Source organism: Haliotis rufescens, unplaced genomic scaffold (assembly GCF_023055435.1).
Source record: "Haliotis rufescens isolate VD_foot unplaced genomic scaffold, xgHalRufe1.0.p SCAF_86, whole genome shotgun sequence".
Lineage (NCBI taxonomy): Eukaryota > Metazoa > Mollusca > Gastropoda > Lepetellida > Haliotidae > Haliotis > Haliotis rufescens.
The window spans coordinates 1,382,683-1,409,680 of NW_025964379.1; the positions used below are offsets into that span (position 1 = coordinate 1,382,683).

General features: G+C 43.9%; 1 protein-coding gene across 1 annotated transcript; it reads left to right on the top strand.

The window, feature by feature from the left end:
- The first annotated feature begins 2,767 nt into the window (after window positions 1-2,767).
- Window positions 2,768-26,779, top strand: LOC124115198 (probable beta-D-xylosidase 2). Its single transcript, XM_046476113.2, has 12 exons — window positions 2,768-3,112; window positions 7,661-7,820; window positions 9,351-9,521; window positions 10,924-11,015; window positions 12,821-13,044; window positions 13,985-14,238; window positions 17,044-17,266; window positions 19,847-19,936; window positions 20,938-21,146; window positions 21,313-21,513; window positions 24,373-24,547; window positions 26,537-26,779. The coding sequence occupies exons 1-12, from the start codon at window positions 2,823-2,825 to the stop codon at window positions 26,650-26,652; spliced, it is 2,205 nt and encodes a 734-aa protein (XP_046332069.2). The 5' UTR covers window positions 2,768-2,822; the 3' UTR covers window positions 26,653-26,779.
- The last annotated feature ends 219 nt before the right edge of the window (window positions 26,780-26,998 follow it).

Sequence of the window (26,998 nt, forward strand, 5' to 3'; positions counted from 1 at the left end):
AAGCCATTTGATTACCAGGAGCGGTGGGTGCAAATGAACAGCGTTCGTTCATAAATTTGCCCAAAATGAATAGTTCATTGGCATTGTTGAAAAACGTTTTTAGTTTGGTTTGTGGGGGAAAATACCGTCAAATGTGTTGTTACTATATGTGTTTGTGGACACCGAAAAGATTTGTCTGATTGAGCTCAGTATAAAATAATTTGTTGGATGGAGCTGGGGAGAATTAGCGATAAAATGGGGAAATTATTCACGACACTCCCCGAATCCACACGAATAAATGAAAGTGGTGCTCCCGAACGGTTTTTTTCTATAGAATAGTTTTTTTAGCATAATGTAGGAGATACGCCACTTTGGTGAAAACTGCATGTACGAATTGTCCCCGACAGGCCAAATATGCTAAATTTTAAGAACAATTATATCTCAAGTCAGTCTGTATGAAGTTGCATAAGTACGCGTCAATACCATCCACGAGTCGAACGAAATATGTAGGATACACGGTAGGCTAAGAGTCTTGACTTCCATCGACGATTACGGCGCTAAGCTGATGACGTTATTGGTTCCATTGGGACGTTGATTGGCCAGGTGGATCTTTACGGCAGATGCTGTCAACACAGAACCGTGTACAGTATCTTCTCTGTGATCAACACAATGCCTGTACTCACAGAGGCGCTTAGGGTCGTCCATGAATCATCTACAGCACTGATCAATAGCGTGTTATAACGTATGTGGTATTTACATGTTTGTGAATATTCATGGGGGAGGAGATTGTCGAATGAAATTCCTGAACGTTATTGAGAAATTGTCATTGGTGGATTAAACCACTGCATATATATGTAGAGATATTAGTATCACTGTTATGTATGTACACCAATGACTCATTACACAATATTGATTAATAATAATGGTTATGTTATATTGTTGATTTTGTTGATGATTCTGCACTGCTGGGCGGTACAGAAATTAGTGTCAACCAAGCGAAGTGGCAAATCATATCGGCCCAGACTCTGAACGACCACTGCATCGAGTTTATGTGCAGTGTGTTGAGAAGATCGGCAGCCCTGAAGAGTCCGCTTGGATTAGGTTGGCTGGCCTGAAAGTGAAACAGAATGCTAAAATCCAGGGTACTGACCCCTCACAAGAAGAATCATGGCAGACAATACATTCCACCACCCTCCACCCACTCTTCCCTCAATCGCTTATATTTACCAATCATTATGGGAGGGCGTGTTTTGATTAACGTTGGGGCTCTTCACGATTGGTGGCGGTCGGGTAGCCTAGTGGTTAAAGCGTTAGCTCGTCACGCCGAAGACCCGGGTTTGATTCCCGACATGGGTACAATGTGTGAAGCCCATTTCTGGTGCCCCCCGCCGTGATATTGCTGGAATATTGCTAAAAGCGGCGTAAACCCATACTCACTCACTCACTCTTCACGATAAAATTGTTTTGTTCACTTTTGCACACATTTGTTTGTCTGATGATCCTCTTGTGGAGCGTGTCAAGACTCATGATGAAAAAACAAGGCATTCCACAGTCCCATTTGTGAACACTAAATCCTCATCTGTAAAGTGTTTGTGACATGCATGTGTATTCTGCCCCTGAATTCCCATACATAATGGGATAAATATAGAATACTAAACGAGCTCCCGTGTAATACCAATTTTATGAAACGAGTGAATAGTTCTGGTATCTGACGAGCTATTCACGAGTTTCATAAAATTGGTTTTACACGGGAGCGAGTTTAGTATTTTATTTATTACTGGCCATTTATAACGTTTTTAGAATTATACTGCTGAGTGTGAATAGGCTGACACCTTCACGATCCACGGCATAATCCAACTGAGTTAACACAGTTATACTTCAAATACGTCAAAAGTTGAAACGTATGAATTTAATACCATCCAACGGTCCACCTTTAGAATTCAGGCGTCCGCTCCACAAAATTATCGTAGGGTTAAGGTTAACGCAACTCATATACTTTACTTTAGACCAACGACTGTCGTTGCGCTACCGTACGATCGCCTTGTGGAACGGGGCCTTGCACCTCAAAGTTTACAATCACGTCACAATACCCGATGACGTAATTTGTTGAATTTTGTTGCAATCCTACGGCGAAACAATGCCATGTGACGTCAACCTAGCAACAAGGTTGCTTAGGGCATCGAGTGTGCATAAGCTCCTCTCAGTGATCTATCGTCTCCACACGCAATGTCGATGAATAAGCCAAGGGATGTTGAGAGCTTTCAATATTTGTTCGTGAAACGTGTTCCGAGAGTACATAAGCACGCGTTTTGGTATTACACAACGTGTAATACAGCTGTATGTTTATTAAACGGGTGATCTCTTCACGGTCAAGTAATAAATAACCGTAACAACGGAATAAAGCCGACCTCCCTGCAACAGACACACTGATTGTCTTAACAGCTATAAACATATGGCATTATGCTTTGGACGTTTTGCTTGTGTTAGGATCAAGTTCACTACTAAGCATCTACCGTGTGCCGTGTAGTGCCTACCGCTTACCGTCTAGAATCTAGCGTCTACAGTGTATAATCCAGCGTCTACAGTCTATCATGTCCTGTAGACGCTGGACCAGTATTAGGACATGCGTGGTAAGGAGAAAATGTATTCTGGACATGATAACGAAACATTAAAAATATTATTTTAATCTACGCCAATCGTTACACAGCCTCTATATTTTTTTGGAATGTATCCAGATGATACATTCACAGACAGTTCATAACATGACATTAAACATATCTCCAAATATCACGTGATTCAATTTTACCTTTTCACACTATCGGAGACTTGGTCAGCTATTCGCGATGGAACGTTTTGCCTGTGTGATCTTTCTGTCAACTCTCGTCTCATGGACATCATCCGACATCCCCTTCCGTAACGCCTCCCTCCCCTGGCAGGTGCGTGTGGAGGATGTGGTGGGGAGACTGACCATCCAGGAGATTCAGGCCCAGCTGGCCAGTGGTCAGGGAGCTACCCCACCAATCAGCAGATTAGGCATTGGGGAATACTCTTGGTGGACCAACTGTGGTCGGGGGGATGTCGGACAGAACTCTACGGCCTTCCCCCAGGCCATTGGCATTGGAGCATCCTTTGAGTGAGTGAATTTCATACTTTCAGAAAACATAATCCCGTTCACTTTTTGTCAGTCTTTGCCGTATGGGGGATGGGCTCTTCTTTTTTTTTCTTCTTTTTTTTTCACTTTTTATGGTGGGGGTGGGACTTTTGTAAGACGCAGATTGTTTCTCGATGACCCCTTAAAGACGAACACTCGGATCGAGCCAAACAATGTTTTTTCAGGACTTTCATCTTGTCCGGTGAACATGTGATGTATTTTGAGCCTGTCACACATACTGTCAGTTTGGCTGTAATTCTAGTACACTGGTATGTAGACCGTGGCCGTGTTGTGTTGTTGTTACACGATGTTACATGATGTTACATGGTAAAGTTGTTTAGTTGTTTAGTCAGTTTGGCTGTAATCCTAGTAAACTAGTATATGGATATGTTACCGTGTGGTTGTGTAGATGTTACATGATGTTACATGGTAAAGTTGTTTAGCTGTTTAGTCAGTTTGGCTGTAGTCCTAGTATACTAGTATATGGATATGTAACCGTGTGGTTGTGTAGATGCTGCATGATGTTACATGATGTTACATGATGTTACATGATGTTCCAGGGTTTATTGTGCAGCTGTAACCGTGGAGTTCATAGTTGTTTCAGTCGTGTAAGCGACCGACCATTGGATATTAAGAAACATGTTTATGTAATGTGTTGTAAAATTGGACCGAGGAAATATTATAATATGAATATTACACTCTATTATGAACACTGAAAGTCTTAATTGCCAGCGCTGAAGTAAGAAATGGAAATAATATTTGTAACTTGATCAATGACGTCACAATTACTTCATGGAATAATAGCGTGACGTCATTGAAGTAAGAGTTAAGGTGCACGCCATTGTAAGCTTGGACTACTTAAGAATTTACTTTCACTTTGTGTGATTTCATTGGAGCATGAATCTTCATAGAGTGAGGGCCAGACTGTATGAACATCGGAAAAACCTCTGCGGTATGTTGTAGACAATAAAATTGACTAAGAGAGGAACGTTGAAGCAGTCAATCTGTGTTTAGGTCTTTTCAAGAATACAGTGTCGTGAAACACGTATGAACGTCAAATTATGTCGTTGATACGTTGATTCGAACGTCAGTTTCGCGGTCATGTGACCTGCCTCTCATTCAACAGAGTGAGTGAGTGAGTTTGGCTTTACGCCGCTTTTAGCAATATTCCAGCAATATCACGGCGGGGGACACCAGAAATGGGCTTCACACATTGTACCCATGTCGGGAATCGAACCCGGGTCTTCGGCGTGACGAGCTAACGCTTTAACCACTAGGCTACCCGACCGCCCCTCATTCAACAGAAAAGTCGCATATCGTGTCACCTTCAAATTAAAACATTATCTCAATGTCAATATATCAATATCTGCTTTGTCATGTGGGTCAGTGAGAGAGTGAGTCAGTGGGTCAGTGGGTCCATGAGTTTGGTTGAAGGTCTTCATATCGAAGATGTCAGCTTGAGGCGGCACAAGAGCCCGACGTAATGTCGGTCTCAGAAGTAAGTGAGTGAATGAGTGCAAACACCAAACAAAATCAATATCTTATTAGAATAAAATTTTGGTGAAAAAAAACAGTTGAAAGATCGTAAATTCCGTGGTTTATGCAGACAACCTGAAATGATACAAAAGAAAAGTCCTGTGTATTATACACGACACATATATTTTTCCAGAATTTAATTGCCCATAATTAAGGGTGCATATAACACACGAGTGCGTATTATACACGAACAAATACGTCTTGTGTACATTGATCAATCGGAAGGAATTTGGATTGTTCACTAGCCAATATCTTAGCAAATATCGCCATGGGAGCGTATTAGAGCGCTTATTACGTTGAATACGGTAATGGCCCGGGTACAGCAGTGAGTAAAAGCATCATGAACGTCATACGTCACCAAGGTCGGATGACACGCGATTACAGAGTCTGAATACAAGGTCCTCTTTGTCTCATCGGACTGCCCACATTATTACAAATAAATAATTTCGAGCATTTTCGTTAACAGATTATCTATTCATAAAACTTCCCAGGTCCCCATCACAATACCTCACGGTAGGACTATTAATACCAGGCACAAAACCTAGACACTGTCGTCGTGTGAACTGTGTGACCATTAACACTATATGTGAACCCTGGACACTGTCGCTGTGATTAGGATGACCATTAATACAATATGTAAAACCTAGACACTGTCGCTGTGTGTTTAGGATGACCTTTAATACCATATGTAAAACCTAGACACTGTCGCTGTGTGATTAGGATGACCATTATTATCATATGTAAAACCTAGACACTGTCGTCGTGTTAATAGTGTGACCATTAACACTAAATGTGAAACCTGTACACTGTCGCTGTGATTAGAATGACTATTAATATCATGTGCAAAAGCTAGGCACTGTGGTTGTGTGATTAGGGTGACCATTAATACCATATGTAAAACCTAGACACTGTTGCTGTGTGATTCGGATGGCCATTATTACTATAATAATGTAAAACCTAGACACTGTCGCTGTGATTGAGATGACCATTAATACAATATGTAAAACTTAGACACTGTGGCTGTGTGATTGAGATGACCATTAATACCATATGTTAAACCTAGACACTGTCGCTGTGTGATTAGGATGACCTTTAATACCATATGTTAAACCTAGACACTGTCGCTGTGTGATTGAGAGGACCATTAATAACATATGTAAAACCTAGACACTGTCGCTGTGTGATTAGAGTGACCATTAATACCATATGTAAAACCTAGACACTGTCGCTGTGTGATTAGAGTGACCATTAATATCGTATGTAAAACCTAGACACTGTCGCTGTGTGATTAGAGTGACCATAAATACCATATGTAAAACCTAGACACTGTCGCTGTGTGATTAGAGTGACCATTAATAGTATATGTAAAACCTAGACACTGTCGCTGTGTGATTAGAGTGACCATTAATATCATATGTAAAACCTAGACACTGTCGCTGTGTGATTAGAGTGACCATTAATACCATATGTAAAACCTAGACACTGTCGCTGTGTGATTAGAGTGACCATTAATACCATATGTAAAACCTAGACACTGTCGCTGTGTGATTAGAGTGACCACTAACACCATATGTAAAACCTAGACACTGTCGCTGTGTGATTGAGATGACCATTAATACCATATGTAAAACCTAGACACTGTGGCTTTGTGATTGAGATGACCATTAATACCATATGTAAAACCTAGACACTGTCGCTGTGTGATTAGAGTGACCATTAAAATCATATGTAAAACCTAGACACTGTCGCTGTGTGATTAGAGTGACCACTAACACCATATGTAAAACCTAGACACTGTCGCTGTGTGATTGAGATGACCATTAATAACATATGTAAAACCTAGACACTGTGGCTGTGTGATTGAGATGACCATTAATACCATATGTAAAACCTAGACACTGTCGCTGCGTGATTGAGATGACCATTAATAACATATGTAAAACCTAGACACTGTGGCTGTGTGATTGAGATGACCATTAATATCATATGTAAAACCTAGACACTGTCGCTGTGTGATTAGAGATGACCATTAATAACATATGTAAAACCTAGACACTGTCGCTGTGTGATTGAGATGACCATTAATAACATTGTAAAACCTAGACACTGTCGCTGTGTGATTGAGATGACCATTAATATCATATGTAAAACCTAGACACTGTCGCTGTGTGATTAGAGTGACCATTTATACCATATGTAAAACCTAGACACTGTCGCTGTGTGATTGAGATGACCATTAATAACATATGTAAAACCTAGACACTGTGGCTGTGTGATTGAGATGACCATTAATATCATATGTAAAACCTAGACACTGTGGCTGTGTGATTGAGATGACCATTAATATCATATGTAAAACCTAGACACTGTCGCTGTGTGATTAGAGTGACCATTAATACCATATGTAAAACCTAGACACTGTCGCTGTGTGATTGAGATGACCATTAATAACATATGTAAAACCTAGACACTGTGGCTGTGTGATTGAGATGACCATTAATATCATATGTAAAACCTAGACACTGTCGCTTTATGATTGAGATGGCCATTAATACCATGTACATTAAACTACGTTTATAACGAACTAAAAGAGACCACTAATTGTAGTTCGATATAACCGCAGTTCGTTATAGGCACATTAGAGCCTTTTTCAGCAAATGAACGGGACCAAAAACAGTTCGTAATACCCGTTAGTTCGGTATAAGCGTGTTCGCTATAAATGTAGCTTACTGTAACAACAAATCAGCGTAGTCCCTTCAGAGGCCCACATAGCATCGTATGTCTGGTGAATAAATTATGATTGGTTCACTTGTACATGTCGTCCTCCATTGCACAGATTTTGACCATGACTTATGTATTGGAATGTAAAATATATTAACAAGAACAGAGCATCTTTGTTTAAAAGTAGCAGTTGATGTGATAATTCAGTGACGTGATTCTTCAACACTAACATCTGACGTCCGCCACATACATGTATCTACGCCCACCCTTCAGCAAAGACCTGATCTACCGAGTGGCGGAGGCAAGCAGTACTGAGGTTCGGGCCTACTACAACTACTTCGTGAAGATGGGGTCCATGGGCATCCACAAGGCTCTCAGCTGCTGGAATCCCAACATGGACCTCTACAGAGACCCTCGCTGGGGAAGGGGGCCTGTAAGTAGATGTAGATGAAATGTAGATTATGCAATACATTTCATGAGACTGTCCAACACATTGTCAGTGGATGCCCAGCTTTGACACAAACACAGTATCTTAAACGACATGATGGTGTAGCTCGATCATTTTATTACCGTGGTACGACCCGGAATATGTGGAGGGCGTCATGGAAAATGATAAATACAAAAGTCTTTGGAATAGGCCCGTTTACAGCCTTTGACGTATCCAGGCCAACAAACATTATCTTGTCCTTTTTGATAAATCCAATAAAATCATTTATGTCATTGAATTTTCTGTCCCCTTTGACACTAATGTGATTGACAAGATTGATGAAAAACATGGCAAATATGCGGACCTCGCTTTCGAAATGTCACCCTTGCACCCCAAGTACCAAGTTGTCCGACTCCCCATTGTTCTCGGTGCCCCATCGTGCTCGGGTGTGTCTGTTCGAGGCTCGGTGTGACATCGTGCTCGGTGTGTCTGTTCCAGGCTCGGTGTGACATCGTGCTCGGTGTGTCTGTTCCAGGCTCGGTGTGACATCGTGCTCAGGAGTGTCTGTTCCAGGCTCGGCGTGACATCGTGCTCGGGAGTGTCTGTTCCAGGCTCGGTGAGACATCGTGCTCGGTGTGTCTATTCCAGGTTCGATGTGACATCGTGCTCGGTTGTGTCTTGTCAAGACTCGGTGTGACATCGTGCTCGGTTGTGTCTTGTCAAGACTCGGTGTGACATCGTGCTCGGGAGTGTCTTGTCAAGACTCGGTGTGACATCGTGCTCGGGTGTGTCTTGTCAAGACTCGGTGTGACATCGTGCTCGGTTGTGTCTTGTCAAGACTCGGTGTGACATCGTGCTCGGGTGTGTCTTGTCAAGACTCGGTGTGACATCGTGCTCGGGAGTGTCTTGTCAAGACTCGGTGTGACATCGTGCTCGGGTGTGTCTTGTCAAGACTCGGTGTGACATCGTGCTCAGGAGTGTCTGTTCCAGGCTCGGTGTGACATCGTGCTCGGGTGTGTCTGGTCAAGACTCGGTGTGACATCGTGCTCGGGAGTGTCTGTTCCAGGCTCGGTGTGACATCGTGCTCGGGTGTGTCTGGTCAAGACTCGGTGTGACATCGTGCTCGGTGTGTCTGTTCCAGGCTCGATGTGACATCGTGCTCGGGTGTGTCTTGTCAAGACTCGGTGTGACATCGTGCTCGGGAGTGTCTTGTCAAGACTCGGTGTGACATCGTGCTCGGGTGTGTCTTGTCAAGACTCGGTGTGACATCGTGCTCGGTTGTGTCTTGTCAAGACTCGATGTGACATCGTGCTCGGGTGCGTCTTGTCAAGACTCGGTGTGACATCGAGCTCGGGAGTGTCTTGTCAAGACTCGGCGTGACATCGTGCTCGGTTGTGTCTTGTCAAGACTCGGTATGACATCGTGCTCGGGAGTATCCGGTGTCACTCACTCACTCCTCACATTACAACTGTACTCATCTAACATGCCTACAGATCGTGATAGATGTGCCTCATTACAAACGTAGAAGATTTTCAGGAGACGCTGAGTGAAGACCCCTACCATGCGGGTGAGATGGGGTACCATCACGTGAAGGGTCTCCATGGCAACCACCCACGCTATGTCAGGACTGCTTCCGCCTGCAAACATTTTGACGTGTCCGCAGGTCCTGAAGACTGGCCCGTCAGCAGACACGACTTTGATGCAAAGGTGTGATCAGTTATCTATCTTCATCCAATACTACAGATAGAATTGGCTGTATCTTGTACACTTCACAGACCTTCCCTGAGGTCTTGTCAACTCTGTTTACCACAGTACTTAAAACAGCCTATTGAAACAATATAAAGAATTTGTATTGGTACAAGTGGTCTGTTGCAATTTAGATTATTATTATACAGTATTACTTTATCTATTTCGTATTGCAATTGCAATTTTACATATTTACTGCACATTGATGGTAACTTGTCCAAATGAATTTCCTATTACACCATTCGCGTGAGTGTGTGTGGGGGTGAGTGTGTGCGTGCATGTGTGCGTATGTGTGTTCGTGCGTGTGTGTTCGTGCGTGTGTGTGTTGAGCGTGCGTACGTGCAGGCGTGTGTGTGTGTGTGTGTGTGTGTGTGTGTGTGTGTGTGTGTGTGTGTGTGTGTGTGTGTGTGTGTGTGTGTGTGTGTGTGTGTCTTCATGTGTGTGTGTGTGTGTGTGTGTGTGTGTGAGAGAGTGTGTGTGAGTGTGCGCGTGCGTGTGTTTGTGTGTGCGTGCGTGTGTGTGCGTCTGTATGCGTGCGCGTGTGTGTATGCGTGTGCGGTGTGTGTGTGCGTGTGTGCATGTGTGAGTGTGAGAGAGTGTGTGAGTGTGCGCGTGCGTGTGTTTGTGTGTGCGTGCGTTTGTGTGTATGCGTGTGCGTGTGTGTGTGTGCATGTGAGTGTGTGTGTGTGTATGTGTTTTACTAGTGCGGATTTATGCCAGATGTACAGTGCAAGCCCACTGAAATGGCATGTCGTAAAGTAACATCGACACCACACTTTATACTTCGAGGCAACCAGTCCTTGTTTTAGTCCCTTATTGCCGAGCACCAGGCAGGGTGACAACATGAATCATCTTTTAACGTCCTTGGTATGGCGCGGCCGCGGATCAAACCACCGATCTTCCGCTCTCCAGGCCGCGACGCCGAATACTCTTACCCCAGCTTAATTATTTTCTTCTTTTTTGTCAATTTGACTTTCTATTTTATTTCAACTATCATGTAATTTATATAGGGTAACGGGGAAGTTAAGTGGTTTTCCGTTCGTCTGCAGTCTCGAACCAATTTGATCAAACAAACGAAAAGGTAACTTCATATGGGAAATATGGTCAGTCGTAAACCTTTTTAAAATTCACTTAAAGGCATTCACAAAGACATAAACAAAAGTATAAATGTTACTACATTTGGGGTTTGAGGGCAAAGTTCAAGATTCTTGTAATGGCGGCGCCCACACTGATGGGAGCGATGTTACCGAGAGTGTAACGAAGGTGTCACGTCCTGGGAAGGAGCTTGGTACACTTAGTATACTGTATCCATAACAACCGTGACTGATTGATGAGGAGATTGTAACTAACGTGCTGCATGCAGGTTTCAGAACGAGACTGGAGAAGCTACTTCCTGCCTCCCTTCCGGAAATGCGCAGAAGCAGGATCATTCGGCCTACACTGCGCATATAACCTGTAAGAGCACTATAATATCAAAACTAGCTACGTTTTTTATATTAATCCTGCGTTAAAATTTTGCTTTATTATCGTGCTTTTCGATCGTGTAGCTGGGCGTGGCGTCGCCCTGCCTGGTTGCTGGGCGTGGCGTCGCCCTGCCTTGTTGCTGGGCGTGGCGTCGCCCTGCCTGGTTGCTGGGCGTGGCGTCGCCCTGCCTGGTTGCTGGACGTGGCGTCGCCCTGCCTGGTTGCTGGGCGTGGCGTCGCCCTGCCTGGTTGCTGGACGTGGCGTCGCCCTGCCTTGTTGCTGGGCGTGGCGTCGCCCTGCCTGGTTGCTGGGCGTGGCGTCGCCCTGCCTGGTTGCTGGGCGTGGCGTCGCCCTGCCTTGTTGCTGGGCGTGGCGTCGCCCTGCCTGGTTGCTGGGCGTGGCGTCGCCCTGCCTGGTTGCTGGACGTGGCGTCGCCCTGCCTGGTTGCTGGGCGTGGCGTCGCCCTGCCTGGTTGCTGGACGTGGCGTCGCCCTGCCTTGTTGCTGGGCGTGGCGTCGCCCTGCCTGGTTGCTGGGCGTGGCGTCGCCCTGCCTGGTTGCTGGACGTGGCGTCGCCCTGCCTTGTTGCTGGGCGTGGCGTCGCCCTGCCTGGATGCTGGGCGTGGCGTCGCCCTGCCTGGTTGCTGGGCGTGGCGTCGCCCTGCCTGGTTGCTGGGCGTGGCGTCGCCCTGCCTGGTTGCTGGGCGTGGCGTCGCCCTGCCTGGTTGCTGGACGTGGCGTCGCCCTGCCTTGTTGCTGGGCGTGGCGTCGCCCTGCCTGGATGCTGGGCGTGGCGTCGCCCTGCCTGGTTGCTGGACGTGGCGTCGCCCTGCCTGGTTGCTGGACGTGGCGTCGCCCTGCCTTGTTGCTGGGCGTGGCGTCGCCCTGCCTTGTTGCTGGGCGTGGCGTCGCCCTGCCTGGTTGCTGGGCGTGGCGTCGCCCTGCCTGGTTGCTGGACGTGGCGTCGCCCTGCCTGGTTGCTGGGCGTGGCGTCGCCCTGCCTGGTTGCTGGACGTGGCGTCGCCCTGCCTGGTTGCTGGACGTGGCGTCGCCCTGCCTGTTTGCTGGGCGTGGCGTCGCCCTGCCTGGATACTGGGCGTGGCGTCGCCCTGCCTGGTTGCTAGGCGTGGCATCGCCCTGCCTGGTTGCTGGGGTGCGAGTCCCATAGTTTTGTCTGCAAAGCCAAATTTTATTGTCTACACCAATGAAATAGTTAATATACTCTCTGCCAAAAGATACGTGAACCATAGAAACATGAGAAGTATGCATGTTAAGAAGAGAAGTTTCCAATGTGTACCAATTAATGACAAAACTAACAATCAGTCAAGTGTTACCACAGTGTCTTATCACGCAATAGTGTACGTGATTTTCAAAGTTTACACTCTTAAAACTGCACGAGAAAAATGGTACATCTCTTGAAAATGCATACTTCTTCACCTATTAACCAACATGATATTCGTGTTTCTTTTGACGGTGAGTATATTGTCTTCGTTACATGTATACAAAACTTCAGTTTCACCAAATGCATTAAATTGATAACAACATCTAGTTCTTTAGTAGCAGGAAGCCCGGGGGCGTCAGTCCTATGTACGCTCCCAAGTCACGTGACAACACAGGTTCCCATCTTAGAACAGGATCGTGTGCATCGACGCGAAACACGTCACTGCAATGCTACTGCTTTTAAAGCACTCTTCAATCGTTTACATCACCTCAGCATTTCTCACTGGGCGTGTATTATTTTTGAAGCCGTTAAATCAACAATTAAAAGAAAAATACTAAATACGTTTCTCCACCTAGCATCAATGGTGTCCCCGCCTGCGCCAACAAGAAGCTGCTGACGGACATCCTGAGGGGGGAGTGGAACTTCACCGGGTACGTGGCTTCAGATGCTGGCGCTCTACTTACCAGCATCACGGAGCAGCACTACTTCAACAACACCGTCGATGCCGCCGCTGGCTGTCTGAACGCTGGGTGTGGCCTCGAGGTGCAGGGGGGTGACACGAGAGTCTACGACTCCATCAGTGAGTATCAGTAGCGGTGGTAAATATGCATTGTGTCACATTGTACGGGAATATATATAACAGCCCCGGGGGTTTCCATTTATAATAGGTTTCCAGCAATCCTTCAATTGCAACTCCGGAAGGTCAGGTGCGATGAATTTGTACACTACGTGCCATCGCATTTAGATGGCGTAGCTCGATACTCATAATATCAATCACTCGATTATCTGGACCAATCTCGAATATTTACAGGCCACCGTCTTATAGCTGGAATATTGTGTGACGTTTACAACAAGGATACTGATGCACCAGTATCACTACACTAAAAACGTGACGTCATGACATATGAGGAGGCACTGGTAGCCCAGTCGTCTATGTGCAGAGTTGCGTCCCTTAGGTACGCCAGAAACCTATGATTGTGGGTTCGAATTCCGTTTCGTCCCGATTATGTTTCTAGGTTTGTCAGCACCATACCCGTGCTCGTGGGTTTCACCGAAGTGGTAAACGTCCCAATCTTGCTGCACGTCGGATTTCCTCCCACATGAAACTTACACGCCGTGATAAAACAGGAATACTGTTAACATCGGCGCTAAACACAACACACTCACTCACTCATGGCATGTGTTAATGTAATAGAGGATGATAAACTGTGATATTATATCAAGTGGAATCTTGTCATATAACGATTCACTTAAGACGAAATTAAAAGTATGAAATCATAATTGCACTTGAGTGAATGGGTGAGTATGGTTTTACGCCGCTTTTTGCAATATTCCAGCAATATCACGGCGGGGGACACCAGAAATGGGCTTCACACATTGTACCCACGTCGGGAATCGAACCCGGGTCGTCGGCGTGACGAGCGAACGCTTTAACCACTAGGCTACCCGACCGCCCTAATTGCACTTGATCCAGGCAATAATCTTTGTTGAAACGCATAACATCTTGCATGTACCTTCAGTTGATGCCATACATCAGAACAAGGTCACCAAAGCCTTGGTCCGGGAGCAGATGAAACCCCTCCTCTACACCAGACTCAGACTCGGAGAGTTCGACCCCCGGGAGATGAACCCTTACAACTACCTTGACATTGATGACGTCGTGCTGAGCTCCACACACCGACAGCTGGCTGTAGAGGCAGCCACCAAGAGTTTCGTCCTGCTGAAAAATACCAACAGCTTTTTACCTATCAAGACACGTTATAACCACATTGCTGTGAGTTACAGGGGGACTCTCGGTTGGATCTGTAGAAAGGGACCCGTGACGGTTCGGGGTAGAATAGGTCTTCAGCAACCCATGCTTGCCGTAAAAGGTGACTATGATTGTCGTAAAAGGCGACTAACGGGATCGGGTGGTCAGGCTCGCTGACTTGGTGGATGTATGTCATCGTATCCCAATTACGTGGATTGATGCTCATGATGTCAATCACTGGATTGTCTGGTCCAGACTCGATTATTTACGGACCGACGTCACATAGCTGAAATATTGCTGAGTGCGGCGTTAAACAACAAATAAGAAATGTTTGGAACAGAGCATTATCACTCAGAGTGTTGAAAATGTTTTTGTCTGCCACAAAAAATGCATTGCTGCAAGATGCTTTTTAAAAGCAAGATGCTTTTTAAAAAAATCATTTAGGCTCATATTTTAAACATATCAGGTTTTGCAAATTCAAGAATTCTAATTGGCGTGTCCCGCACACAACGCCTACACTTAGCTATAGGTCGTTGGTGAAATAACCGCTCAATGGTTTTATTGTAGTGAGATCTATCCCAGTGTGTGGACTGTATGAGAATGAGATAAGTGTTCAGTCTGAAACGTACGGTGGCCCATAAGGGACATGGAGTCTGTTTTTCCATATTTTGATATTTCACTTACTTTTATCGTAACCTTTTGCAAATTAACACGATTTTTCTTACAAATATGTGATAAAGCATGTGTAAAGAAGATATTGAATCGCTGAAAAGTGAAACGAAAATGTCAAAAACTAAAATGAAAATGTCAAAAACAAAAGCGAAAATGTCAAAAACTAAAATGAAAATACAGAAAACTATTCCCACGGCGGTGGGAAAATTATCACCGCGTTGGAAATAGTTTTCTGTATTTTCATTTTAGTTTTGGACATTTTCGCTTCACATTTCAGCGACTCAATAGCTACTTGAAAGTATATTTTCCATGTTTTCGGTTGTTTTTATACATGATTTATCACATATTTGTGTGACAAATTGTGTTAATTTGCAAAAGGTTACGATAAAAGTAAGTGAAACATCAAAATATTGAAAAACAGACTCCATGTCCCTTACGGGCCACCGTAGAAACATCACCAGCACAAACCTATTTCAGCCCGTAGCATTACGACTATACAGCTACACTAATTGGCCAATCAATAATTACATAGAATAGATGCACCTGGAGCCGACATGTTAAGCTTCACCTTTTAATGCTACGTTTTACGGATCGACCACCAAACACCACCATCAGAAACCTCTATAAAAGTTTACGGGACCCGCCACTCTACCTTTGATGGATGGGACACATAAAATATTTAAAATGCAGCCTAACATTTTACACGATACTCGATCACATGCACCATATATAAACTCTGGTCCATCATTATATAGCCCATATAAGATAACATATAGAGTTTACTCGAGTAGAGTAGGTTACGCAGCACTTTATTCGATACTCGTTTTTGTTGATTAATCCGATATTGGAGCAATATATCTTTTTTAAGTATCTTATGATGAACATTGCTACATGTGCTTGTATTTTTTATGTGGACTTTATGTTCATTGAGGTTAAAGAAGAGAGGATTTCAGTGCTTGTAGGGGCACGGGTAGCCCAGTCGTCTAAGGAGCCGTGCAGAGTTGTGTCCCTTGGGTACGCCAGAAACCTATGATTGTGGGTTCGAATCCTGGTTCACCCCGATTATGTTTCTAGGTTTGTCATCACCATACCCGTGCTCGTGGGTTTCACCGAAGTGGTAAACGTCTGAGACCTGCATCACTTCGGGCTTTTCTCCCACATTAAGCTGACACGCCGTGATATAACTGAAATACTGTTAAAAGCGGCGTTAAACCGAACTCAATCACTCACTCACTCACTCAGTGCTTGTATTTCCCTCATTTATACTCAAAGGCGAAAGTAACTGATAATTCTCCAATCATTTATCCTGGCCAGATGGTTTAGAAACATATTTTTCATATTTCAACTCATTTTAAATTTCGAAGTGTTCCGAGGTTTAGGAGGATTAGGATAGGTCTCACATATTTCCAAAAGCATTTTTATGTTTTTGGTATCCAAAGTTTTAACATTTGAAATTTTACTTCTGCATACCATCGTTCTGAATGTGAAATTGTAAGATTCTGTGCATTCCCTATTACAGATAGAGTGAGTGAGTGAATTGGGTTTAACGCCGCTTTTAACAGTATTCCAGTTATATTACGGCGTGTCAGCTTAATGTGGGAGGAAAGCCCGAAGTGATGTAAGTCTCAGACGTTTAGCACTTCGGTGAAACCCACGAGCACGGGTATGGTGCGACAAACCTAGAAACATAATCGGGGCGAACCGAGATTCGAACCCACAATCATAGGTTTCTGGCGTGCCCAAGGGACGCAACTCTGCACAGCGAATCGCGGCGCCTTAGACGACTGGGCCACCCGTGCCCCCTATTACAGATGCAAGGCAGTTTTAAGGAGAATGAGACTTCTTAACGTTCACTACGAGTGAGTGAGTAAATGTGTGAGTTGGGTTTAACACCGCTTTTAACAGTATTCCAGTTATATCACGGCGTGTCAGCTTCATGTGGGAGGAAAGCCCGAAGTGATGTAGGTCTTAGACTTCACCACTATGGTGAAACCCACGAGCACGGGTATGGCAATCGGGGTGAACCGGGATTCTAACCCACAATCACAGCTTTCTGGCGTGCCCAAGGGACGCAACTCTGCACAGCTAATTGCGGCGCCTTCGACTACTTGGCCATCCGTGACCCTTTTTAAGACGAACCAACACGACTCTCTTCAGGTGGTAGGCCCCATGGCAAATGACAGCCAGCAGGTGTTTGGTGACTACGCCCCAAGTCCCGACCCCCGCTATATCACCTCCCCCCTGTCCGGACTGGTCAGACTGGGCACTACGGCCACCCACGCTGCCGGCTGCTCCAGCACCTTCTGCACGGACTACAGCAAGACGGATGTGGTTAAGGCGCTGCAAGGAGCTGACGTGGTGTTCGTGTGTCTAGGAACAGGTGAGAACTCCGCAGCAGCACGTCATGTCCTGGGGTCTCAGCTCTGCACAGTCAATGACGGCTCCAGAACAACATTGCTCAAACGTTGTTCTGCGGTTACTGATCCCAGCATCATCAACTTGACATGTTACATTGATGACACGTGGGGTGACATGTGAGATAGTGTTGACTGGATGGATGAAGAAGTTGATCTGGGATTCTGAAACGGAACATAATTTGATAACAATAGAGCAAACATAAAAATGAAAATTCCTATGAAGTCAATGTATATATAGTAAACTACGGTTATAACGAACTAACTTTTTAGTCGCGTCCATATGCTGCTTATATGCTGTATATACAGTAAACTACGGTTATAACGAACTAACGGATATATCGAAATTACTTTTTAGTCCCGACTATATGCTGTAGTTATGCTGTATATATGCTTATAACGAATTACGGTTATAACGAACTAAAATCAGTAGTCCCTTTGATTTCGTTATAGCCTTAGTTTACTGTACAGGGAATATTTGTTTGAGTGCAGGCTGAAAACTAAATGTTTTTGTTTATTTTTTGTTTGTTTGTTTGTTTGTTTGTTTGTTTGTTTGTCATCCTACCCCGACGCATCTTCCCGAGGCAAGGGAGTTGACTGGCTGTACAAGTTCAGTTTCCACCCTTGCAGAACTAGGCTGGAATTATATTTTGGCTGGAATACGAGTCTACGCATTGTCAATCAAAAGAGCTCAACGAACGAAATCGACATCCCGTTCGTAAACTGCCATGCAGATTTCGGTAGACTGCAGGATTTTCAAAGCATGTGTACCGCTACCTCGGCGTCAACAGATCATTCATTAATTTATTCAAGGTGCTCACGTGATTTGATGCACTGCGCGAAGTAAGCGCCGATTTATAACAATATAAACTGACGGGCAAAAGAAACTATACCAACATTGATTTGGTGTTGACAACATTATCAAATATATCACAAAAATAAAGTGTTGCGAGTTGGAAAGAAAATTTATCTGACAATGTTCTGATTCAAATTCCACAAAGGTGGCATTTACAGGAACTTCAATATCAGGGAAGGGATGACACAGGGGGTAAATGTCAATTTGCAAAATAAACAAATCATCTGAACGAAAACAGAAAACGCATTTTTCTGACAAATGCATTACTGTCAGTATCTTGTATGGCCTCCATTGCTCTGAATACAGGCTTGGACACGTCGCCGCACGGAGTTTACAAGATCCCTGATGACGTCATTAGGGATGGGTCGCCATTCTTCCAACGGTGGCTGAATCAACGTTTGACGACTTGGCGGAGGGGGATTTCTTTCCCTTATTTGTCTGTCCAGATAGTCCCACAAGTGCTCAATGGGTGTCAATGGCCAGTAAGTCAGGCGATCTTACTGGCCATTGCTAAAGGTTTACATTATTTGCAGTTAGGAAGTCTCTGGTGATCCTGGCGGTGTGGGAGCGAGCGTTGTCCTGTTGGAAGATTACTCTGGGATTCCTCTGGAGGAAGGGAAGCATCACAGGACGCAATACATGGTCGATGTAGACTTGAGCATTTAAATTACGGTCAAGGACAACCAGGTCTGTTGTACGGTCCCTGTAAATCCCACCCCATACCATGACGCTTCCACTACCGAATGGCACGGTCTCCTGAACACAACATTGGGCTGTTCTCTCTCCTCTCCAACGATACACACGCACACGGCCATCAGCTCGATACAACTGGAACCTGCTCTCATTAGAGAATAGAATTCGTTGCCAGTTCCTGTTTTGCCACCGCTGTACCATTCTTGCCCAATGGAAGCGGTTACGTCGGTCACGACGGCTCAAGGTCATCCCGCGAAAGGGCCGGTAGGCACGAATACCGTGTTGTCGAAGACGCCTGGCAACTGTCCTTCTGCTGACCACATGATGTAAGGCTGTGGCTGCCGATGACGTCACAGTGACGAAACGATTGCGTAGAGTCAGTCTCGGCATGTCAGCTGTTGTGGTCGGTACGATTGTGGTGTAAAACAAACAGATTGGCGGATTTTATACCGCTCCGAGCCATTTTTGTCGTGATGCACGTGCATCCCATTTTGAATGAAAAAAGCTCGATAAGGTCCATATTCGGGAAGAAGCAGGATTTTTTTAAATTCAGTAATGATGAAGCTGCCTTCATGCAATTTTGTTTGACAATGAAAACTCCAGTTCAGTGCTGATTTGATATTTTTTAAATAAAAAATACTTTGGTATAGTTTCTTTTGCCCGTCAGTTTACATTTTGATTATCGACATAATTCGTAATAGCCACTGGTGACGCTACAATCGAGCCCAGAAATTCCAGATAAGTTCGGCAAAGGTGGAAATTGGACTCTTACAGTCAGTTAACTCCCTTGCCTGGGGAAGATGCCCCGCCCCCCCCCCCCCCCCCCCCCCCCCCCCCCCCCCCCCCCTTCCCCTTTCTACGGCGTGGGTCGTTTCTTCATATCAATCACTCGATTATTCACAGGCTGCCGTATAGGGCTAGAAAAGTGAGGGGTGCGGCGTTTAACAACAAACCTACTCTCCATGTCTGACATAACAATGGGGTATATATCCTACAGGTCCAGCTGTAGAGTCAGAAGGACACGACAGACACAACATCTCCCTGCCGGGACAGCAGCTGCAGCTTCTTCAGGACGTCGTTGGCAAAAGTGAGACATCATCGACACCATCTACAGCAGCTCAATCACCTACATCATTGTGAACGACAAACACTGTCGTGTTGGATTGATCATTCATTCTCTAGATACTTTGTCATCGACATGCACTGCATCGACATCAATGTTGACGCCAGCACCAACTTATCTGACAATGACATGTACATCATCATCACCGTAAACATCGACATCGTCACCAACATCCCCTGTAGCTACATCTGCATAGTCTACGTCAACATGTACATCTACATATATCTACGTCAACATTTACCAACGTTGCCATTTAGCGTCTAAACCTGTACCAACATCTCCACCAATATCGATATCATTGAACACTGATGAAGATGTACTGTGGCAATGATATCTGTACCAATCACAAAACGTATATCCACCTTGTATTCACATACGATCATTTGTTTCATATTAAATTGCGAATAGTTGTATAAAAAAAACCTGAAAAACTAAATTTCATTCAAATAGAACTACAGTAAACTACGTTTATAACGAACACCCTTGTACTGAACTGACTGATAAACGAACTGTTTTGGGGTCCCGTCCATATGCTGCTTATATGCTGTATATACAGTAAACTACGGTTATAACGAACACGCTTATAACGAACTAACGGATATAACGAACTTACTTTTTAGTCCCGACTATATGTTGTAGTTATGTTGTATATATGCTTATAACGAATTACGGTTATAACGAACTAAAATTAGTAGTCCCTTTGAGTTCGTTATAACCGTAGTTTACTGTATGTTTATAACTACGGATAAAACAAAATAAAATAAGTGGTCCCTTTGAGTTCGTTATAGCCGTAGTTTACTGTATTCATCTATTTCAATAGCATGTTTCTGAATAACAAAAGAAAAATAATTTTGGTCATGAAATCAGAAAGAAACCAGTTTACAACGTCAGAATGACTATCTTTTATCATATAACTGGTCACGTTTCTGCGCGTGATACCAATGCATTAAATGATCATATTGAAGCTGACAAGCCGGTCGTCTTGCTCCTCTTCAATGGCGGACCAGTCCACATCGGATGGGGGGTGGAGAACCAACGTGTTGTTGCCATATTAGAATGCTTCTACCCGGCCCAGGCGGCGGGCGATGCTATCTTTGCTTCTCTGACAAACGCCGGGGTTGGGTCAGTACCCGCAGCCAGACTTCCCTACACGTGGCCGAGCAGCGATAATCAGGTTCAGTTGAAAAATATTACTCTGTTTCTTCATTCAGTGATATTTATTTCTAAATAATAATTCACTGTAAACAAATTACCTTTCATACACGTCAACCTCCGTAGCGTCATTGGTGAGTTTGAGAACACAATTAATATTTGAAGGATGTCGACATCTCCCCTTGCAGATTCCGCCCATGGTGAACTACTCCATGGCTGGGCGGACATACTGGTACTTTGATGGAGAGCCTGCCTTCCCCTACGGCTACGGCCTGTCGTACACGACGTTCAGATATGCTGACTTTACCTGCGACATCACCGTTATGGCCGGGGAGGGGTTGTGGTGTAGCGTCACTGTCTACAACACCGGGTCATATGACGCTGATGAGGTCAGTTTACATAGAGTATACACAAAGATGAGGTGACTGTCTAGAACACCGGGTCATATGACGCTGATGAGGTCAGTTTACATAGAGTATACACAAAGATGAGGTGACTCTCTACAACACCGGCCCATATGACGCTGATGAGGTCAGTTTACGTAGAGTATACACAAAGATGAGGTGACCGTCTACAACACCGGGTCATATGACGCTGATGAGGTCAGTTTACATAGAGTATACACAAAGATGAGGTGACTCTCTACAACACCGGCCCATATGACGCTGATGAGGTCAGTTTACGTAGAGTATACACAAAGATTAGGTGACTCTCTACAACACCGGGCCATATGACGCTGATGAGGTCAGTTTACATAGAGTATACACAAAGATTAGGTGACTGTCTACAACACCGGGTCATATGACGCTGATGAGGTCAGTTTACGTAGAGTATACACAAAGATGAGGTGACTGTCTGGAACACGGGATCACATGACGCTGATTAGGTCAGTTTACCTCTTCAACACTATTAGTTAGGTGTCTTTAGTTGCCGTATGAAAAATAATGTCTTTGCACATCACAATTAATGAGTGAGTGAGTGAGTGAGTGCGGTTTTACGCCGCTTATAGAAATATTCCAGCAATTCCACGGCGGGGGACACCGGAAATGGGCTTCACACATCACAATTAATGACATTCAAACACAAAACAGTGTCGAATAACGAATTTCTGTACAGAATTTCTTTGTGAAATATATGAGGTGGGTGTTGGAAAATTCAAAATGGCTGTTACTGACGGTATTCGGTCTTATATTAGGTCAGTGACAACCATCTTGAATTTGTACAGACGGTATACGGGTTCATGTGGGGTTCGTAGTTCTGCTCTCTGATTGGTCAGTTTTACTTTGAGGCATGATAAAGGGTCATATGAGGCTGATGAGGTCAGTGTCCCATCACTGATGCACAGATAAGTCGGCGTCAGAAGTTGAGATTGTTCATGATTAGTTGTGCATTATCTGAACCATTACTTTAGTATGAGAAATATTTACATCTCACATTAATTAACCTTACTCAACTGATCTCAGGGGGGCAAGGGTGGCCCAGTCGTCTAAGGCGCCGCGATTCGCTGTGCAGAGTTGCGTCCCTTGGGCACGCCAGAAACCTATGATTGTGGGTTCGAATCCCGGTTCGCCCCGAATATCTTTATAGGTTTGTCAGCACCATACCCGTGCTCGTTGGTTTCACCGAAGTGGTAAACGTCTGAGACCTGCATCACTTCGGGCTTTCCTCCCACATTAAGCTGGCACGCCGTCATATAACTTGAATACTGTTAAAAGGGGCGTTAAACCCAACTCACTCACTCACTCAACTGATCCCAGTTCCGTTCATACCTCCGTCCATGACTGCAAGCATTTTTCCGCTGCTACTCGTCTCTTTCCGTGACATGGCTCCGGAATTACACGAACTGTCACAAATTGCATCAACGACAACTACGAATATGAACCGCCACACAGATATAATAGCTTGTTGACAAACTATGAATCTAGGATAATTATTGTGGACTATTTCATAGTTGGAATTGGGATTATCTGCAGATGACATCCTTTTAATTGTTCACAACGCCCAAGAAGTATATGTAACCTGTCCGTCAAAATGTTCTTTTTCATCAGAAACGTTTCCTATTTATGAGAATAATAATCACAGCAGGTCACTAGTGCTAATTTGTTATTTGAAATCTTTATCATATAAATCATATTTAGGAATCTGGTTCTCACACACAATGAATTGGAAAAAATCTGCCCTTGACTTGTCTTTGCGTGCAAAGAAAGCTTTAATAAGTGTAATGTCTATTGCTCATAAAGTGGGATCGATGTCACCTAATATCTTCTTTAAGCTTTTTGATACCCAGATACAACCAATTTTATTGTATGGTTCTGAAGTATGGGGATTTCAACGTTATGACTGTTTAGAGAAGGTTCACTTATTAGCATGTAAAACGTTTCTTTGTGTCGGATCTTCTGCACCAAATTGCATGGTTTATGTTGAATGTGGTAGATACATATTATATATTAACTCTCAGATCAGATGTTTAAAATACTGGTTTAAAATTCTTCATATGCATGAACAACGTCTCCCCAAATTAGCTTATAACATGCTTCTACATTTAGATAACACGGGAAAGAATACTTGGACATCGCATATAAGAAATCTTTGGGAGTCAGTTGGAAATGTAAACATGTTTCTTAATGAATTTCGGAATCGGTCTATAAATATGTTCTACCAAGAATGGCACTCCACTTAAGAGGATAGTTCACGTTATGAATATTATAAAATTTTCAAAACTTTACTTCAACCAGAAATATATATATCAGTATTCACTACGGAAAACTTAAGAAAACAGTTAATTAAATATCGACTTGGTTTGCTAGACATATTTGTAAATGAAGGAAGAAAACTGTACATTGAAAGAATGAAATAATTTGTCCATTGTGTAATCTAGAGATAGAAAATGAAATTCATTTTGTGTTTGTCTGTCCATTTTACAATGATCTCCGAAAGAAATATATAAAAGATTATTTAATAGCAATGTCACCGATAAACGCCTTTGTAGTTATGCTGACGACAAAGAACGAATCAAATATATTAAATCTTTCTCTTTATATTAAGCATGCATTTGCCAAAAGAAATGAATTAATCAAACAACGTGTATATCCCAATGTGTAACATATATGATTGTATCTACACGCGTAACTCTTTCTTGTATATGGGCCGGGGGCCTTTTTGTAAATAAACTTCTTTTGACTTTTTGTATGAACCATCTATCTCATACTTCTGATAAACATGGATCTATCTTATAGTTTCTCTTCCAGGTGTCACAAGTGTACATGTCCTGGCAAAATACGTCACTTCCTGTTCCCAGAATTCAGTTGGTCGGTTTTACCAGGAGATTCATAATTTCAAACGGGTCAGCTGTCTATGAGTTTACACTGGATCCCAAGAACATGGCTGTGTGGACAGATGACGAGGAATGGGTGGTTCTTCCAGGTAGGTCATCGTATGTCCACCTGAAGCAGAAGCAGAAGTAGTAGTTATGGTGGTGGCGGTGGCGGTGGCGGTGGCGGTGGCGGTACAAGTAGTGACAGTAGTAGTTGTGACAGTCATACAGCATCCGATATTGACATGACAGTAGTCCGAATTGAGATGGGGTAGGAAAAACAAGCTTCTAGCTTAATGGACAGTTGGCACACACATCTAAAATCAATCAAGTTCAATGACACGTCACATTAATACCGTATATGACCACCCCTGCTACAAGACACGCAAAACATCTCCGGGGCACAGATGACGATGACGAGATGTGGGATGCGTCGGCAATCGGCATGGAGGGACGGGATCAGTTCTTGTTGGTTGGCTGGAGTATGTGTCTCTGTCGAACATGACGATCAATGACGTCCCAGAGGTGTTCTATGGGGCACATGTCTAGGGAGCATGAAACACGTTGACGTTGTTGGATGCAAGGAAGTTCTGTTCAATTCGGGCTGTATGGGGTCTGGCGTTGTCATGCAGATAAAGGACACCACGTGGTAGCTGTTGTAGAAAGGGTAGTAATCGGACGAAGAATGTCATCCACGTAATGCTGAGATGTCAAATTTCCGATAACGATGACCAGTGGTCTCTCCTGCCCACAAATTCCTCCCCACACCATAACACCCCCTCCACCATACGTCACGACCTCCTGAACGCAACATGCCGCTGTTCGTTCTTCGCCCTGGGCGGTCAATTTGCTGTCTTCTATCAGCTCAAAATCGGCAGAAATCGACAGAATCGGCTTTCATCGACGACCCTCTGCCAGTCACGTCGCTAGTAACGACGTACACTCGCGGCCCATCTCAATCTCTCACGAAGATGCTTCGCTGTCAATAACTGTCATCTGTAAGGTCTGTAAGCCCTAATTCCTAGAGCCCTGAGTCGCTTGGCCACTGTCTGTAGACTAACCATATGCGCTAAGGTATTCGTCGCTGATGACGTCTGTCAGGAATCGATTCCGGTGATGCAAATTGCTCCAGTACCGGTCTAAATTGGGTGTAGTTACCCTGGGTCTGCCTGTTTTTCGTCCGTCTGATGTCTTCCCGGTCTGTCTGTAACGTTGCATCAGTTACAGCAACACTGGAGCAACCAATTCTAGCAATATGGGCATGGGTGGCTCCCATCTGCATCAAACCCAGGTCCCGCTCGTCTTGTTTGGGTGTCAGACGTTGCATTATTGTATTCCATTATTGCACGTTTAGTTTCGGCTGCCCAAGCGGCACGTGTTTTCCACTTCTTCGCAACAAAAAGACGTGCGATTGACTTGTATCACTTTCTGCATAGAGCATTGTTGTGTTTGGACGATATGTTTTGCATTGATACAACTTGAACTGTTGCATCTCAATATTTGTAATTTCCTTTTTAAAGTGGTAAATATTCTTCTGGACGTCAGTTTATGTGTTTTCACCAAACGCCTTAAATATTTGGCAATACATGGTACCCAAAACCTGGTAAACATGTATATTTCTCCTACAGTTAAGAATGATAATTAAGTTAAGTACTTACATAAGACAAGAGCTGGGGTGTATGTTTCAACACTCGCCTTTTTAAGCTACATCTGCAAAACCATATATTTTGTTAGCTAAAACCATGAGCCAAACCAGATTTATTTGACAAGAAAAAAAACCAGCTTGCAACAGTGCATTTTTTGTGGTTTCGTTTGTTTCAACAGTCAGAAGCACAATCTTTTTCAAACCTTTTCTTGGACAATTTATATATCTTTTTCCTTTTAACCATTTGGAAATATTGACTTGATAACTTGCCTACCTTTTGCTTTATGATTGCTTATAACACCTGGTGTCAGGAGTAAAGTACCCATCCAAGTGTATATATTAACATTACATACTTGCCACGGTCAACCATTTAAACACTTGTACGTGTTCCGGAGGTCTTCGTGCACATACATACTGTATAATGTGACTTTGTCCATTTCCATCTTCTTTGTAGGTGCGATGAACATCTATGTTGGAGGCCAGCAGCCCAATCAGCGGACATCTGTCGGATCTAACGTGGAACACAGGCAGTTTCAAATTATAGGAACCAAGATATTGGGAAAATATTAAGTAACTTTATGCATTTGTGTTTTAATTACCCTTTTTGCATGTTAGATACTAGTGTTTCACCATGTTAGTAGAGAGATGGAGTGCTATAAGGCCCCGATATTTGTACAGTTTGTACTTTAGTTGCAAATATGTAACGTCACATTCATTCATTGTTCAGAAAGTACGATATGACGTACTGTTTACGACGTCATAATCACATCAAATGAACAATAGGTCAGGTTTCACATTACACACTTTGTTCTTCAACTACTTACAGCATCATTTAAGGCTGATACATTTTCCCATTATCTGCTTGGCTGGTTGTCGTTTTTCTATAAAAAGGTCAGTGACGTCGGAGTTAGAACGA

What these genes read in the sequence shown, in the direction of transcription:
- LOC124115198 (XM_046476113.2), top strand. Translation starts at nt 2,823, where the DNA reads ATGGAACGTTTTGCCTGTGTGATCTTTCTGTCAACTCTCGTCTCATGG. An exon ending in CTACACTGCGCATATAACCT is followed by an intron (nt 11,016 to 12,820) that starts GTAAGAGCACTA and finishes TTCTCCACCTAG; the next exon opens with CATCAATGGTGTCCCCGCCT. An exon ending in GTTCGTGTGTCTAGGAACAG is followed by an intron (nt 17,267 to 19,846) that starts GTGAGAACTCCG and finishes TATATCCTACAG; the next exon opens with GTCCAGCTGTAGAGTCAGAA.